The 13,568-nt window shown below is 55.7% G+C and overlaps 1 protein-coding gene across 5 annotated transcripts in view; it reads right to left on the bottom strand.

Annotated features, from left to right (window-relative positions):
* The window catches only part of TTLL8 (tubulin tyrosine ligase like 8), a 34,292-nt gene that overhangs the window by 4,222 nt on the left and 16,502 nt on the right, over positions 1-13,568 (bottom strand). For 3 of the 5 annotated variants that reach the window (XM_031656167.1, XM_031656168.1, XM_021921712.1), the window contains 5 exons: positions 11,282-11,430; positions 10,086-10,329; positions 8,587-9,010; positions 7,336-7,831; positions 2,638-2,898 (listed from right to left, as the gene is read on the bottom strand). In XM_031656167.1, the coding sequence (XP_031512027.1) occupies positions 2,675-2,898; positions 7,336-7,831; positions 8,587-9,010; positions 10,086-10,329; positions 11,282-11,430 (1,537 nt within the window). In that variant the 3' untranslated portion in view covers positions 2,638-2,674. Of the gene's footprint in view, positions 1-2,637; positions 2,899-7,335; positions 7,832-8,586; positions 9,011-10,085; positions 10,330-11,281; positions 11,431-13,568 lie in introns of those variants that run through there. The other 2 variants (XM_031656170.1, XM_031656169.1) reach the window with 1 other exon arrangement.

Genomic DNA, 13,568 nt, shown 5'->3' with positions numbered 1-13,568 from the left:
GAAATCAGATGCTAGATACTGTGGTCATCAGGCTCCAAGGCAGCCCGCAGTGACCCTCATTCCCAGGCACTCATGCATGTGTGCTCCCCTCCTGTCTGGATCAGGCGCACGTGGCCAGTAGAACATAGGAGCAGCAGGGGTGCGTGATGTCTTGGGTGAGGTCATAAAGACCTCATGACTCTAGTGGTCTCTCTTGAATCACTCACTGGAGGAAGCCAGCTGCCATGTTGTGAGGACACTCAAGCAGCCCTGTGGAAGGTGCACGTGGGAGGAACTGATGGGGGGTGCACCATCAGGGAGGTGGGTCCCCAGCCCCAGGCAAACCTTCAGATGAGGCTGCCTCAGTTGACACTGGAACTGAGCCTCAGGAGCATCCCTGAAGCAGCACCATGCCAATGAGCCCTTCTCGGATTCCTGAGCCACAGAAAACGTGGAGGGTAAGTGTTTGCTTTGTCAGCAGCTCTGCTTTGCAGTGATTTCTTAAGCAGAATCAATCACCACAGAATCCATGTACACAGTTACCTTAAACGTAAATGTAACGTGCACTGGTTAAAAGATTATAAACATTGGCAGTCCGGAATTTTATGCAGAGGAATATGTAAAGCATAAGCTTATATAATGATGAAAGAAAAAACATACCAGGCAAATCCTCAACAAAATAAAATGAGTAACAATCTGAAAACTCTAAAGCAAGAACTGACAGAATTATATGCATCTCCAAGATTCTTATCATACTTTGCTTGGTAACTGATAAGCAGATGAAGAAAATGAAATATGTCAACAACACAATAAACAAATCTGGTCCAACTCATGATGCTGAACAGTCTCAGAACCGCACATTATTTGCACCAAGAAACATTTACAAAAATTAACCTCCTAAAGCAACTGACAACCATCTAACGACGCACAGTCCTCCATCTGACGTGCACTCCTGCACCTGACGACGTGCACTGATGAAGACCTGGCATCCCCCGTCGCAGTTAATAGACTCCTGCCCCCTCTTACCACTGCAGGTCCATGCAGGTGTGGAGCAGCAAGTATAAGACACAAAAGGCATAAAGATCATAAGGGAAGAAGTGAAATGGAATTTGTTTGCAGGTGATGTGACTTTGTAGAAAACCCAGAGGCATCTACAAATTGCCAGAACCAAGAGGTGAATTTACCAACACACTGGGACACAGTGTCCATGTACAAAAGCCATTGCATTTCCCACATTTTAGCAACAAACAAGTGGAAAAATAAAATTTCAAATACTATTAATAAAAGCATCAAAATGTATTTGTAAAATATACTTACAAAAGTATCAAAAATCCATCAAATACCTAGGAATAAATATAATGAAAACTATGCAATAATATTGCTTGGAGAAACTGAAAAATACCTAAATAAATGTTGAGATACATCACGTGCAGGGATCAGAAACCTCAATATTGTAGGATATCAATTCTCCCCAAAACGATCTATAGATTTAATGCAATCTCAGTAAACATCCCAGCAGGTCTTTTTAAAACTTAACATGAGACTGGACGCAGTGGCTCATGCCTGTAATCCCAGCACTTTGGGAGGCCGAGGCGGGTGGATCACAAGGTCAGGAGATCGAGACCATCCTGGCCAACATGGTGAAACCCTCTCTACTAAAAATACAGAAAAATTAGCTGGGCGTGGTGGCGCGTGCCTGTCATCCCAGCTACTCAGGAGGCTGAGGCAGGAGAATCGCTTGAACCTGGGAGGCGGAGCTTGCAGTGAGCCAAGATCACACCACTGCACTCCAGTCTGGCAACAAAGAGAGACTCTGTCTCAAAATAAATAAATAAATACTTAACATGAAAATTCAGGCCAGGTGCGGTGGCTCACGCCTGTAATCCCAGCACTTTTGGAGGCCGAGGCAGGCAGATCACAAGGTCAGGAGTTTGAGACCAGCCTGGCCAACATAGTGAAACCCCATCTCTACTAAAAATGCAAAAATTTAGCCGGGTGTGGTGGTGGGCGCCTGTAATCCCAGCCACTTGGGAGGCTGGGGCAGGAGAATCACTTGAACTCAGGAGGCGGAGGTTGCAGTGAGCTGAGATCACGTCACTGCACTCCAGCCCCAGCGACTGTGTGAGATTCTGTCTCAAAAGAAACAAACAGACAGACAACAACAACAGCAACAACAAAACCATTCAAATGACATAGAGTAGCCAACACAACTTTGAAGAAGAAACAAAGTTGGAAAATGTACACTCTCATATTTGGTTTTGTTTTGTGTTTTGTTTTTGAGGTGGAGTCTCTGTCACGCAGGCTGGAGTGCAATGGCGTGATCTCAGCTCACTGCAACCTCTGCTTCCTGGGTTCAAGCAACTCTCCTGCCTCAGCCTCCTCAGTAGCTGGGATTACAGGTGCCCGCCACTCGGCCTCCTAAAGTGCTGGGGTTGCAGGTGTGAGCCACCACACCCGGCCCACTGTCATATTTGAAAACTTCAAAGACAGTGTGGTATTGATATAAGGATAGGTAAATAGATTGTTGAAACAGCACAAATAATCCAGAATTCCTTCAAGAGAGTCTGTTTTTGACGAAGATGCCAAAGTAATTCGGTGGGAGGAAGGATGGTCTTTTTGATGATGGCGCTGGAACAACTGGACCGCCACAAGAAAATCTAAATTTAACATTTTATTTGGGAAGCAAGAATGCAATTCAGGGCATACACACAGACGGGGTGATCTCACTATGTCTGAAGAACCAAGAGAAGGTTGGGAGTTTTCTTAGAGAAGTACTCTGTGGTGTTTCACAAGCAAGCTCACTAGAAAGACCAGTAAGCACCAGGAGACTTGTGGAGCTCTGACTGGCGAACGATGGCGTGGGTGAAAGTACTTTCCGAGTCCCAGCAGGTGGTTTCAGCAGCTCACAGATAAAACTGTCTTTGGATTACATGGGCTGTTTTAGGTGCTGGGCTCATGAAAAGTTTAATTTTTGGAGCAGGTGCCAGGTTATGTTCTGAGTATTTTTTTCCCTTGCCCCTTGATTCTGAATTAGTTATGTAGGACAAGAATGAGCCCATTTGTATCACTGGCTTTTACAACACCATACACAAAAATTCACTCAAGATGCATCATTGACCAAAATGTGAAAGTCAAAACCACAAAGCTTGTAGAAGGAATCACATAAGAGCATCTAAACGCCTGAGGGGCTGGACACCCTGTTTACCCTGAGCGATTATTACACACTGCATGTCTGCATCATCCTATCTCATGTAATCCACAAATAAATACACCTACAGGGCACCCACAGGAAAAAAAAATTAGCAAAAACTCCAAAAATAAAAGAATCACTAAGAAAGCAAAAAGGCAAACCACAACCTGGGAGGAAACAGTTCCATTGTGCATATCTGACAAATAAATACACAGAAGAGGCCTGGCGCAGGGGCTCAGGGCTATAATCCCAGCACCTGAGGTCGGGAGTTCGAGACCAGCCTGCCCAACATGGTGAAACCCCGTCTCTACTAAAAATGCAAAATTAGCTGGGCATGGTGGTGCGTGCCTGTAATTCCAGCTGCTCAGGAGGCTGAGGCAGGAGAATCACTTAGAATGCCGGAGGCAGAGGGTGCAGTGAGCCGAGATCGCGCCATTGCACTCCAGCCTGGGCGACAGAGTCAGACTCTGTCTCAAAAATAAATAAATAAATAAATAAATAAATAAATAAATAAATAAATATAAAGAATATATAAAAGCCACTGTTAGTAACGAACCAAAGACAAGCAACCTAATTTTACAACAGTAAAAAGACTTAGTAAGACATTTTGCAAAGCAAAATATCTGCATGGCTAATGAACAAAGTGCTTAGCACGGCTGGTCACCTGAAAAACAAGAGTTAAAACCACGATGAGATACCCGTACACTTACCAGACTGGCTAAAAACACAGCCTGACAATACCCAGTGTTGGCAAGGATGTGGGGCAACCAGGACTCTCATGTGGTGGGTGGGAGTGCAAAACACCACAACCACATTGGAAACTGGAATTTTCTTCTAAAGCAAAACCCAAGCATCCTTCATGACCTAGTGGTGAAACTCTTGGACACATGGCCGAGACAGACAAAGGCACATGTCCCCGTAATGGCCGGCACGGGATGATCAGAGCAACTTCATTTATCACAGTCCTACACTGGAAGCAAGGCAGCTGTCTGTCAGCAGAGGACCAGGCAGGCTCTGGCACATGTGTGCAATGCAGTACTGCTCTTCACCAACAAAGGGTGCACACCTGTCACACTATACAGCCACTGCACCTCAGAGTGGAGGGTCAGACACGGAAGTACACCGGCCACTCTGCACAGCCACTGCACCTCAGAGCGGAGGGTCTGAGTTCGAGATTAGCCTGACCAATATGGTGAAACCCCATCTCTACTAAAAATACAAAAAAAATTAACTGGGTGTGGTGGCACATGCCTGTAATCCCAGCTACTCAGGAGGCTGAGGCAGGAGAATCACTTGAACCCAGGAGGCGGAGGTTGCAGTGAGCTGAGATTGTGCCACTGCACTCCAGCCTGGGCAATAGAGCGGGACTCCATCTCAAAAAAAAAAAAAAAAACCAAAAAAAACCCAAAAAACAGATCGGCCGGGTGCAGTGGCTCATGCCTTTAATCCCAGCACTTTGGGAGGCCAAGGCAGGTGGATCACCTGAGCTCAGGAGTTTGTGACCACCCTGGCCAACATGGTGAAACCCTGTCTCTACTAAAAATACAAAATTTTAACTGGGCATGGTGGCAGGCGCCTGTGGTCCCAGCTACTCAGGAAGCTGAGGCAGGGGAATCGCTTGAATACGGGATGTGGAGGTTGCAGTCAGCCAAGATCGCGCCATTGCACTCCAGCCTGGGCAACACAGTGAGACTCTGTCCAAAAAAAAAAAAAAAAAAGAAAGATGTCTGTTCTTCCCAAGATCTGCAGATTCAAGGTGATCCCAGCAGTTTGCTGTTCTTAAGCCGACAAGCTCCAAGGGCAGCGTGCACTTCCTGTCCTGCTGGCCGGACGAGGCCAGGTGACCCTGTTGCCACAGGCATTTTGCAGCACAGGCTCTGAGTGCACCAGTACAGTTGCCTGACTGTCATGGAACAAACACACCCCAGGTAGCCACTAGCGTAAGGCCGAGGGGCACGTGGAGCCGGCCTGAGCCCAGCCAGGAGTCTGGAAGCAAGCCCAGCTACTTCCGGCCGTGCCCTCGCCTGACCGCGAAACGCTCGTACGCACGGGTTGGAGTTGCTTGCCATGCATGGCAACCACAGCAGGAACCCGACTCATGCACGGACGCCAGCACCCGCGAGTGAGAGGCGCCTCCGACACGTGGTGTCGGCTTTGGAAGCAGCTGGTGGGTGGTGAGGAAATGTCACAGATCTGGAAAGAGAGAGGCCTCTGTAAGGTGGTGTCAAAACGCCAGGTTGAATCAACAGTCATCTGTGGGGACTCCGAAGGCAGGCAATCTGCCCAGTGAACTCGCAGCACCGGGCAGAAGGGTCTGGAGGGAGAACCCTGGTGGCACGGCTGGTATGTGAGGATCAAAGGCAGAGGAGATCTTTCCTCTTCAGCATGAGAATCGGGCACTGGGCTAAGCCTCCAGCTGCCTCCCGCTGGTGACCTGGTAAAGGGGAACATAAACTCCTTTGGTCGGCGACATTGCTTACGGCAAAACTGCCCTGTGGCGGGCAGACCACGTGGGGACTGGGGAGGTCACTGGTGTCTGGGGGCCACGTCACGGGCCTTCCTGAGTGATCCCCACACCTGGGCGTGTGCCCTGTGGGCCGTAGCCATGGGGCTGCTGCAGGAGGAACTTCGCCTCCTCTGGGGCAAGAGGCATCTCCATGAGTGGTCCCAGCCCGTGAATCTCAGTGGGAATCAGGGAGGCGGCAACACCTGCACGCCATGGTGAAGACTCCCATCATGCCCTTGTAAAGACCCCCATCATGCCCTTGTAAAGACCCCCATCATGCCGTCCTAAAGACCCCCCCCACGCCATCGTAAAGACCCTCATCACACCGCCCTGAAGACCCCCATCATGCTGCCTAAAGACCCCCATGACACCACCTAAAGACCCCCATCACACCCTTGTAAAGATCCTCATCACACAGTCCTAAAGACCCCCATCACGCCTTTGTAAAGACCCCCATCACGCCGCCTAAAGACCCCCACCACACAGTCCTGAAGATCCCCATCACGCCCTCATAAAGATCCTCATCACACCCTCGTAAAGACCCTCATCACACCGTCCTGAAGACCCCCATCATGCTGCCTAAAGACCCCCACCACACCCTCCTAAAGACCCCCACCACACCCTCCTAAAGACCCCCATCATGCCGTCCTGAAGACCCACATCACACCCTTGTAAAGATCCCCATCACGCCACCTAAAGACCCCCCCATCGCCAGGCGCGGTGGCTCAAGCCTGTAATCCCAACACTTTGGGAGGCCGAGGCGGGCCGATCACGAGGTCAGGAGATCGAGGCCATCATGGCTAACACAGTGAAACCCCGTCTCTACTGAAAATACAAAAAACTAGCTGGGTGAGGTAGCAGGTGCCTGTAGTCTCAGCTACTCGGGAGGCTGAGGCAGGAGAATGGCGTGAACCTGGGAGGCGGAGCTTTCAGTGAGCCGAGATCGCGCCACGGCACTCCAGCCTGGGCGACAGAGCAAGACTCCGTCTCAAAAAAAAAAAAGACCACCCCATCACACCACCTAAAGACCCCCATCACGCCGTCATAAAGACCCCCGTGTGGGAGGAACGGGCGATGCTGCCCTGCTGGCCAGCCGTGTCCCTGCCCCACGTCCTTCTCAGCGACTCTGAGGCCAAGAGCAGCCTGTGGCAACCCTTGAAGTCTGAACGTTTAGCCGAGGCTCGGAAGAGCCCGATGGGGACCAGGCGTGGTGGCTCAGACCTGTCATCTCAGCCCCTCAGAGCCTTCAGAAAACCACACACAAGAGCCCAGCAGTCACTTTTGCCACCTCACTCAGCCGGGAGGTTTGGTGCTGTTCATGGAGCTGCTCGAGGTCCTAACGCAAATCCTCCTGACCCGCACCACACCCCAGAGGTGTGGAGACAACGGCATCACCCGCCAGGTTCTACAGAGGGGACCCCACTACCCACCTGGCCGGCACTCCCACTCCCCCCACCCCGAGACCCCCGTGCCGGGCTGGGACAGGTGCCCCAACCCCGCTCCCCGGTTCCCGCCGGCACCTCTGTCGGGGACACCCCGGGCCCCCGCACCGAAGCCTGCCCTGTGCCCTGCTCTGGAGGATGCAGCGGCTGCTGGCGAGGGCTGGGGATGGAGTAGACGGCCCCCAACCCCACAGCGCACCGCGAGCGGCGCAGGTTACCTTTGCCTCCGGGCGGCGGACGCAGGGCACCCTCCACTGTCTTCAGGCTCTGCGGCACAGGTGCCGGGGGGTGTGCATTTAGCTGGTTTGGATCCCAGTGTTTGGTGGGCTGGGCTTTGGGGACATCGGTGTTTGGGGCCTGACTGTCCACATGGCGACAGGGGCAGGCCGAGAGCTCCACCTTCCCAGCAGCCTTGTTGCGGGTAGGCTGCGGGGCGCCACTGCTCTCTGGCAGCCCCCTTAAGGGTGCCAGCAAGGCCAGGGGGTGCCCCTTCTCTTCCTTCAGTCCCAAGTCTCGCTGGAGAGCTGGTCGTGGGGATCCCTGGGCAGGGTCGGGCATGGCCGAGGGGCCCTGTGCCTCCAGTGGCTGGGTGTCCAACAGCAAGGCCGAGGCCTTGAGGTTGCAGGCAGGCAGCACTTGCCTCCTGGCTCTCCTCACACTGACGCCTGCCACGCAGAGGTCGGACCCGCTGAATGGGGGCAGCTCGACCACAGGCTGTGGGGAAGGAACAGGTGGTGGGTGCTGGGCTGTGGCTGGGATGGTGGGGTCCACGCAGGAGGGGTCTGCGCAGGAGGGGCTGGTTGGGGCACAGACCCCCACCTGACTCAGGAGTGAACACCTGGGGTCCCACGCAGACCACCAGGAGGCTCCCAGGCTCTGGAGAACCCGCGGGGAGCCAAGGCTTCCTGAGGCTTGGGAGTCAGCCTGGGGGGCCCCACACCCAGGAACTGGGCTGCTCTTTTCCTGAGTTTAGCCACAAAGAGGCCTCAAGAGAGAGGCACTGGCCATGCTTCCCAATGGCTCCAGCACATCTGCAGGCACAGGGAGGCCCCTGGAAGCTCCTCGGAGTGGAGGAGGCACTGCAGGCCAAAGCGAAGGAGCAGCACAGGGGGCCTGGAGGCTGCAGGCCTGGAGCCCCCACCTCTAACCAGTCAGGGCTGGGTGAGACAGGGAACAGGACGGAGGCACTGAGCCTGAGCCACCCCACTCGCATGGACACCTGGAGTAGCCCCTTCCCCGGTGCCGACGCGGCACTGAGCCCCATGGGAGAGCAGGACAGGCCTGGACCCTTGGCGGGACCGAGCGTGGTCACAGAGCAGGATTGGCGTCCTCCATGGACCCCGCAGCGCTGGCGGCCTGCAGCTCCACCCTCGCCCAGTGACCAGGTGGCAAAGCATCCGCATGGCGGGCAGCCACCAAACCCCCAGGGGATGGCGCCCACCGCCCGGGCAGGGGCGGACGTGGCTCACCTGCCTCCACAGGAGCTCAAAGTTGCCGACGTCACAGCTGCGGTCCACGGCCACCTTGATGGTGTCCTCCTGCACCTGTGCACACAGCTGGGCCGTGACCGGTGTGGACGGGTGCATGGTGGGGCTGGAGTTGATCTCAATCAGCCAGGGCCTGAAGTCCCTTCCAAGGACGAAGTCGGCCCCGTAGAGCTCAAAGCTGTTCTTGCGAGGCTCCACGTGGTCCTGAGCCACCTTCATGGCGTGGATGATGGCCTTCTTCATGGACGGGTAGATGACACTGCCCCACACGGCACCACGGCCCTGGCGCTGCAGGTACTCCTGGAACTTGGCGCTGGTCCACATGTTGTGTGCGGGCAGCAGGGGACTGCGGCCCACGTCATTCTTCAGGTGCTTCTGGACGGCGTTGTTGCACAGGTGGATGGCACTGTAGGGGGGACAAGGGGCAGGTGCTCAGCCTCTGCCGGCCCAGGAGGGCACCCAAGGCCGGTCCTCCCAGCCACGCTGCGTCCACCTAGCTGGCTCTAGAGAACCCTGCCCCCAAGGACTCCCACCCTTTGCTGGAGGGGCCTAGTTGGGATGAGTGTTACTGTCCCAGATGGAGGAACAGGGCTCAGATTGGTCATGGGATTGGCCAGGCGCACAGCTCATGGCTGGAGGCCCAGAAACGGGTGCTGGAAGGGGGCCCTGGCTTCTCACTGCCTGGGAGCTGCTTTTGCACAGGTGAGTTCCTGGACCCCCTCCAGGCCCACTTGACCAGAGGCAGTGAGCAGGTGAGATTCAAAGCACCTGGCCGGCTCCTCCCAGGCCTCTTCTGGGTGTGACTTCAAGCATGACCCACCAGGCATGACCGCAGCCCCTCGCCTGGGCCAGAGCTAACTCCCCTGCAAGGTCTCTGTTACGTGGCTCTCGGGCCTCCCTGGATCCTCACTCTCTTGAAAAGCAGACCCCCTGCCTGCCCAGCCATCAGGCCCCCCAGCGCCTCACACCAAGTGAGAACCACACAATGGTCAGAGGAAGGCTTGGCGCAGACAGAGGCTGGCAGCATCAGCGTGCGGGCAGCACATTTCTGAGGACTCCGCAGGCTCTCGCCATCATGCCCACGAGGGGTCCCGGGTGAGGCGGGAGTCCATCCACCCCGGACAGCACACTCGCCTCCACCAGGCGCCCCACACGCCACCGCCCCTGAACTGGGGCCCAGGTGCTGCCCACTCCATTCCGATCCCCCGGGCACAGGCAAAATGGTGCCTTTTAAGATTTTCCAGAAATGATACAGAGTGTGGGGTGTAGGGTGCTGGCTTTGAAGGTCAGTGGGCCTGGGCCTGTCCCTGGGGGAGGTCATCAGCCTCCCAAGCCTCAGTTTCCCCCCATCTGTGCCTCTCGTGGTGGCAGGTGGCAGTGAGGGGGTCCTGCCCGTGATGCTTCTCACTGCGGCTGCCCCAGGCAGGTGGGCAGCAGCCCGTTCCCTGGCCTGAGGCGTCCAGCTCGCCCACCGCACTGACCTGTCCAGCTTGTCCAGGGAGAAGCGCTGTGTTGAGAACCGCAGGTAACTCTCCTTGTAGAACCAGATGGTCAGGGGGTTCCAGTCCGTGACGAGGAACCACTGTCTGATGTCGAACTTGGTGTCATAGATGAGCAGTGGCGTCTCGATGTACTTCTGGACCACCCACTTGTTGTCCCTGGGAAGAGGGTGGTCTGTAGCCGCCAGCTCCAGGATCTCTTCCACACGGTCCATGCACACTATGTCTGCAAGAGGCCACCGCTCAACCCAGCATGCCCAGCCCCTGTGCAGCGGGACCGAGCTCCTGAGCCCTGGGGCAGGGTCGCAGCTTGGCCCTGAGACCTGCACTGGTTTTGTCCAGGGCCAGTAGGCAGCATTGCTGGTGGGGGGACCAGGGACAGGGAAGGCTTAGCGCTCATGGATGAGGCTGAAGCCAGTGCCAGTCTCCCCCAGGCTCTCCCCCAACAGAACCAGCCTCTGGACTCCAGAGGGGACACAGAGATCAGTGAAGGGGCGGGGACAGAGATACTTTTAAAAGGGAGCCAGCAGGATGGGCGTGGTGGCTCAAGCCTGTAATCCCAGCACTTTGGGAAGCCGAGGCAGGTGAATCACTTGAGGTCGGGAGTTCAAGACCAGCCTGGCCAACATGGTGAAACTCTATCTACTAAAAATGCAAAAACTGAGCCGGGTGTGGTGGGCACCTGTAGTCCCAGCTACTCGGGAGGCTGAGGCAGGAGAATCGCTTAAACCTGGAAGGTGGAGGCTGCAGTGAGCCGAGATCATGCCACTGCACTCCAGCCTGGATGACAGAGCGAGACTCAGTTTCAAAAAAATAATAATAATAAAAATAATAAAAAGAAGAGCGTAGACCAGTTTGTGAATACAGAGGAGGAAATCCTGATTAACCCGTCAACCCAGATTCAGCCTTGTGATTGGAACACATGCTGTGAAGACGCCTCCAGGTCTGCCCCAGGGCCGGAGTCCTGACCCCCACGCCTGCTTCTGCGTTCTGCTCCCACCCTTCCTTCCCTGTGGCGCTGTGGGCCTGAGACTGCCTCTCACTCACGGCCCCTGGCATCAAGTGCAGGCGTTGGTGGCTATGAACTCGGTGCAGGGAACGCCCGCACCAGGGGACTTATCTTGCCCAGATGAACGTGATGAACGAGGTGCAGGGAGTGCCTACACCAGGGGACTCACCTCGGCCCCGAGACTTGGCCGCAGGCTTTATAATCCAGATGTTCCGGAACCCGTCGATGTCCGTCTGAGGGTTCACGGACGTGATTTGATTCAGCAGAGCCTGGCACTGCGGAAAGTAATTTCTTGAATCGGAGATGAAAGCATCGCCACTACAAAGCAAGATCCAGAAAGTGCATGAGACTTGGAGGCCTGGGTCCCGTCCCACCCACCAAGCAGGCACTCTGCTCTAGGATGGCCTGTAGCTGACCTGGCGGGAAAGGGCTGCGGGTCGGCCCAGGAAGTTCTGCCAACAGTATGGACACCTGAAAACACAGCCCTGTGAGGCTGCTCCAGACAAGGGCTGTGTTAAGACACTGGGGACCCCAGTGTGTGGGTCGGAGCCAGCCACAGGCCCCAAGCAGCACCCTGCCTGGGTGGAAACGGTGGGAGGCACGGGGCGGGAGGCGTAGCTATGGTGGAAACGTGGGAGACACAGGCCGGGGGCAGACGCAGCCATTCCCAGGTGGCTTTTAGAACTCAAAGGTGCACTAGAGCTATTTGAGTGGCTTTTAGAATTCGGGGTGCACTAGAGCTGTTTGAGTGGCTTTTACAACTTGGGGGTGCACTAGAGCTGTTTGAGTGACTTTTAGAGCTCGGGGGTGCACTAGAGCTGTTTGAGTGGCTTTTAGAATTTGGGGTGCACTAGAGCTGTTTGAGGGGCTTTTAGAATTCAGGGGTGCACTAGAGCTGTTTGAGTGGCTTTTATAACTCGGGGGTGCACTCCTGCTGCCCGGATGGTGGGGGGGAAGCCATGCCTGTACCAGCAGCTGCCCCAGGGCCCGTTGGACCCATCCTGCATGGGCAAACTCAGGGCTGTGAAGACCCAGTGTGGACCCCACGACATCCTAACAAGGTGGCCTTGGTGCAGGAGGGGGGACCAGCGGGGCTCCGAGGACACCAGCCATGACTCTTGCAGCCAGCCTGGGCTGGGTTGGGGAGGCAAAGCCCCTGAGGACACAGGACATCAGGGTTCCATTCCCACCTGCTGAGGGCAGCTTGAAGGGAGAAGTAAGGCTGAGGTGTCCCTGACAGCAGGGGAGGGGCCCCACCACTGTGGAGCTGTGGCCGGGAGGGGGCCTGGGTGAGAGCCCCTGTGGTGACAAGCCCCTCCCGGGGAAGGACTGAAGGTGATCTCAGGCAGGGGCACCTCCCGGCTCTCACTGGCTGCCATGTCTCCTCCGTGGTGAGCACCGCACACTCCTGACCCCAGGATGGCAACAGGACTGTGATGAGGACTTGGAGCAAACCAGAGGCAGTCAGCCCCCCACACCCCTGAGACATCCCTGTCTGTGCGGCACAGGCCAGCCCCAAACTATTGAGGTCTAAACAGGGTGGGTCACCCATGACGTCCACCATGCTGGTCACAGCCAAGGCCGCCCAGGATACCAGCAAGCTCCCAGTGACACGGGGCTACAGCGACTCACTCAGGAGGATGAGCTGTGGGAAGGAATCCCTCACAGCCTCCCAGCACAGCCCAGCCCCCAGCCTGCGACAGGCCTCACATTGGGAGGTGGTATTTGGGCAGGACCACCCTCCCCACAAGTGCACGCGTCACTGTGTTGCCCCTGCTTTGTGGGGAGAAGGCTGTGAGCAGTGAGGGACAGAGCCACTCAGGAGCCCAGCGGAGCATCGCACAGGAGCTGGCAAGGTCCAGGAACTAGGAGATGCACACCCCAAACTCGTCAGAGAACAAGCACGGGCCTCCAGATGCTGGCGGCGAGCACGGGCCACAGCCAGGGCTCTCTGGGTCCTGACCCCGGGGCACACCTGCCAGGGATCCCAGCTGAGCCCAGTAGGTGAGACTGACGGGCGGAGGCACCGGGGACTCCCAGAGAGATCCCCTCCGGCAGCAGCTGGGAAGCTCCCCTGCACGCACCTGACGCGGTTTGGGATGAGTCGGCCACAGGGACTTGCGGGGGTCCGATGCTGCCACCTGGTGGTCACCCCTGGGTCTTCCTTTTAATTCAGGTCTAAGAAAACGCAGTGGGGTGCACCCTCCCATACTGGAAAAAGTCAAGTTGCACAGTGTGTACGTCCATGTGCGCTCGTGTGCACGCCACCTGGATCGAGACACGAACGCCTCGGCTCCTCAACAGGCAAAGAGACCAGTTACCAGGCTATCACTGCAGACAGGGCTGGCCTGCTCCTGAACTTTCTGTCAATGAAACCACACAATTTGTGCTCCTTTGTGTTTGGCCTCTTTCTTTTCTTTTTTTTTTTAGATGGAGTCTCGCTCTGTCACCCAGGC

Source organism: Papio anubis, chromosome 16 (genome assembly GCF_008728515.1).
Source record: "Papio anubis isolate 15944 chromosome 16, Panubis1.0, whole genome shotgun sequence".
Classification (NCBI taxonomy): Eukaryota; Metazoa; Chordata; class Mammalia; order Primates; family Cercopithecidae; genus Papio; species Papio anubis.
This window is presented reverse-complemented; position numbering and strand designations above follow the sequence as displayed.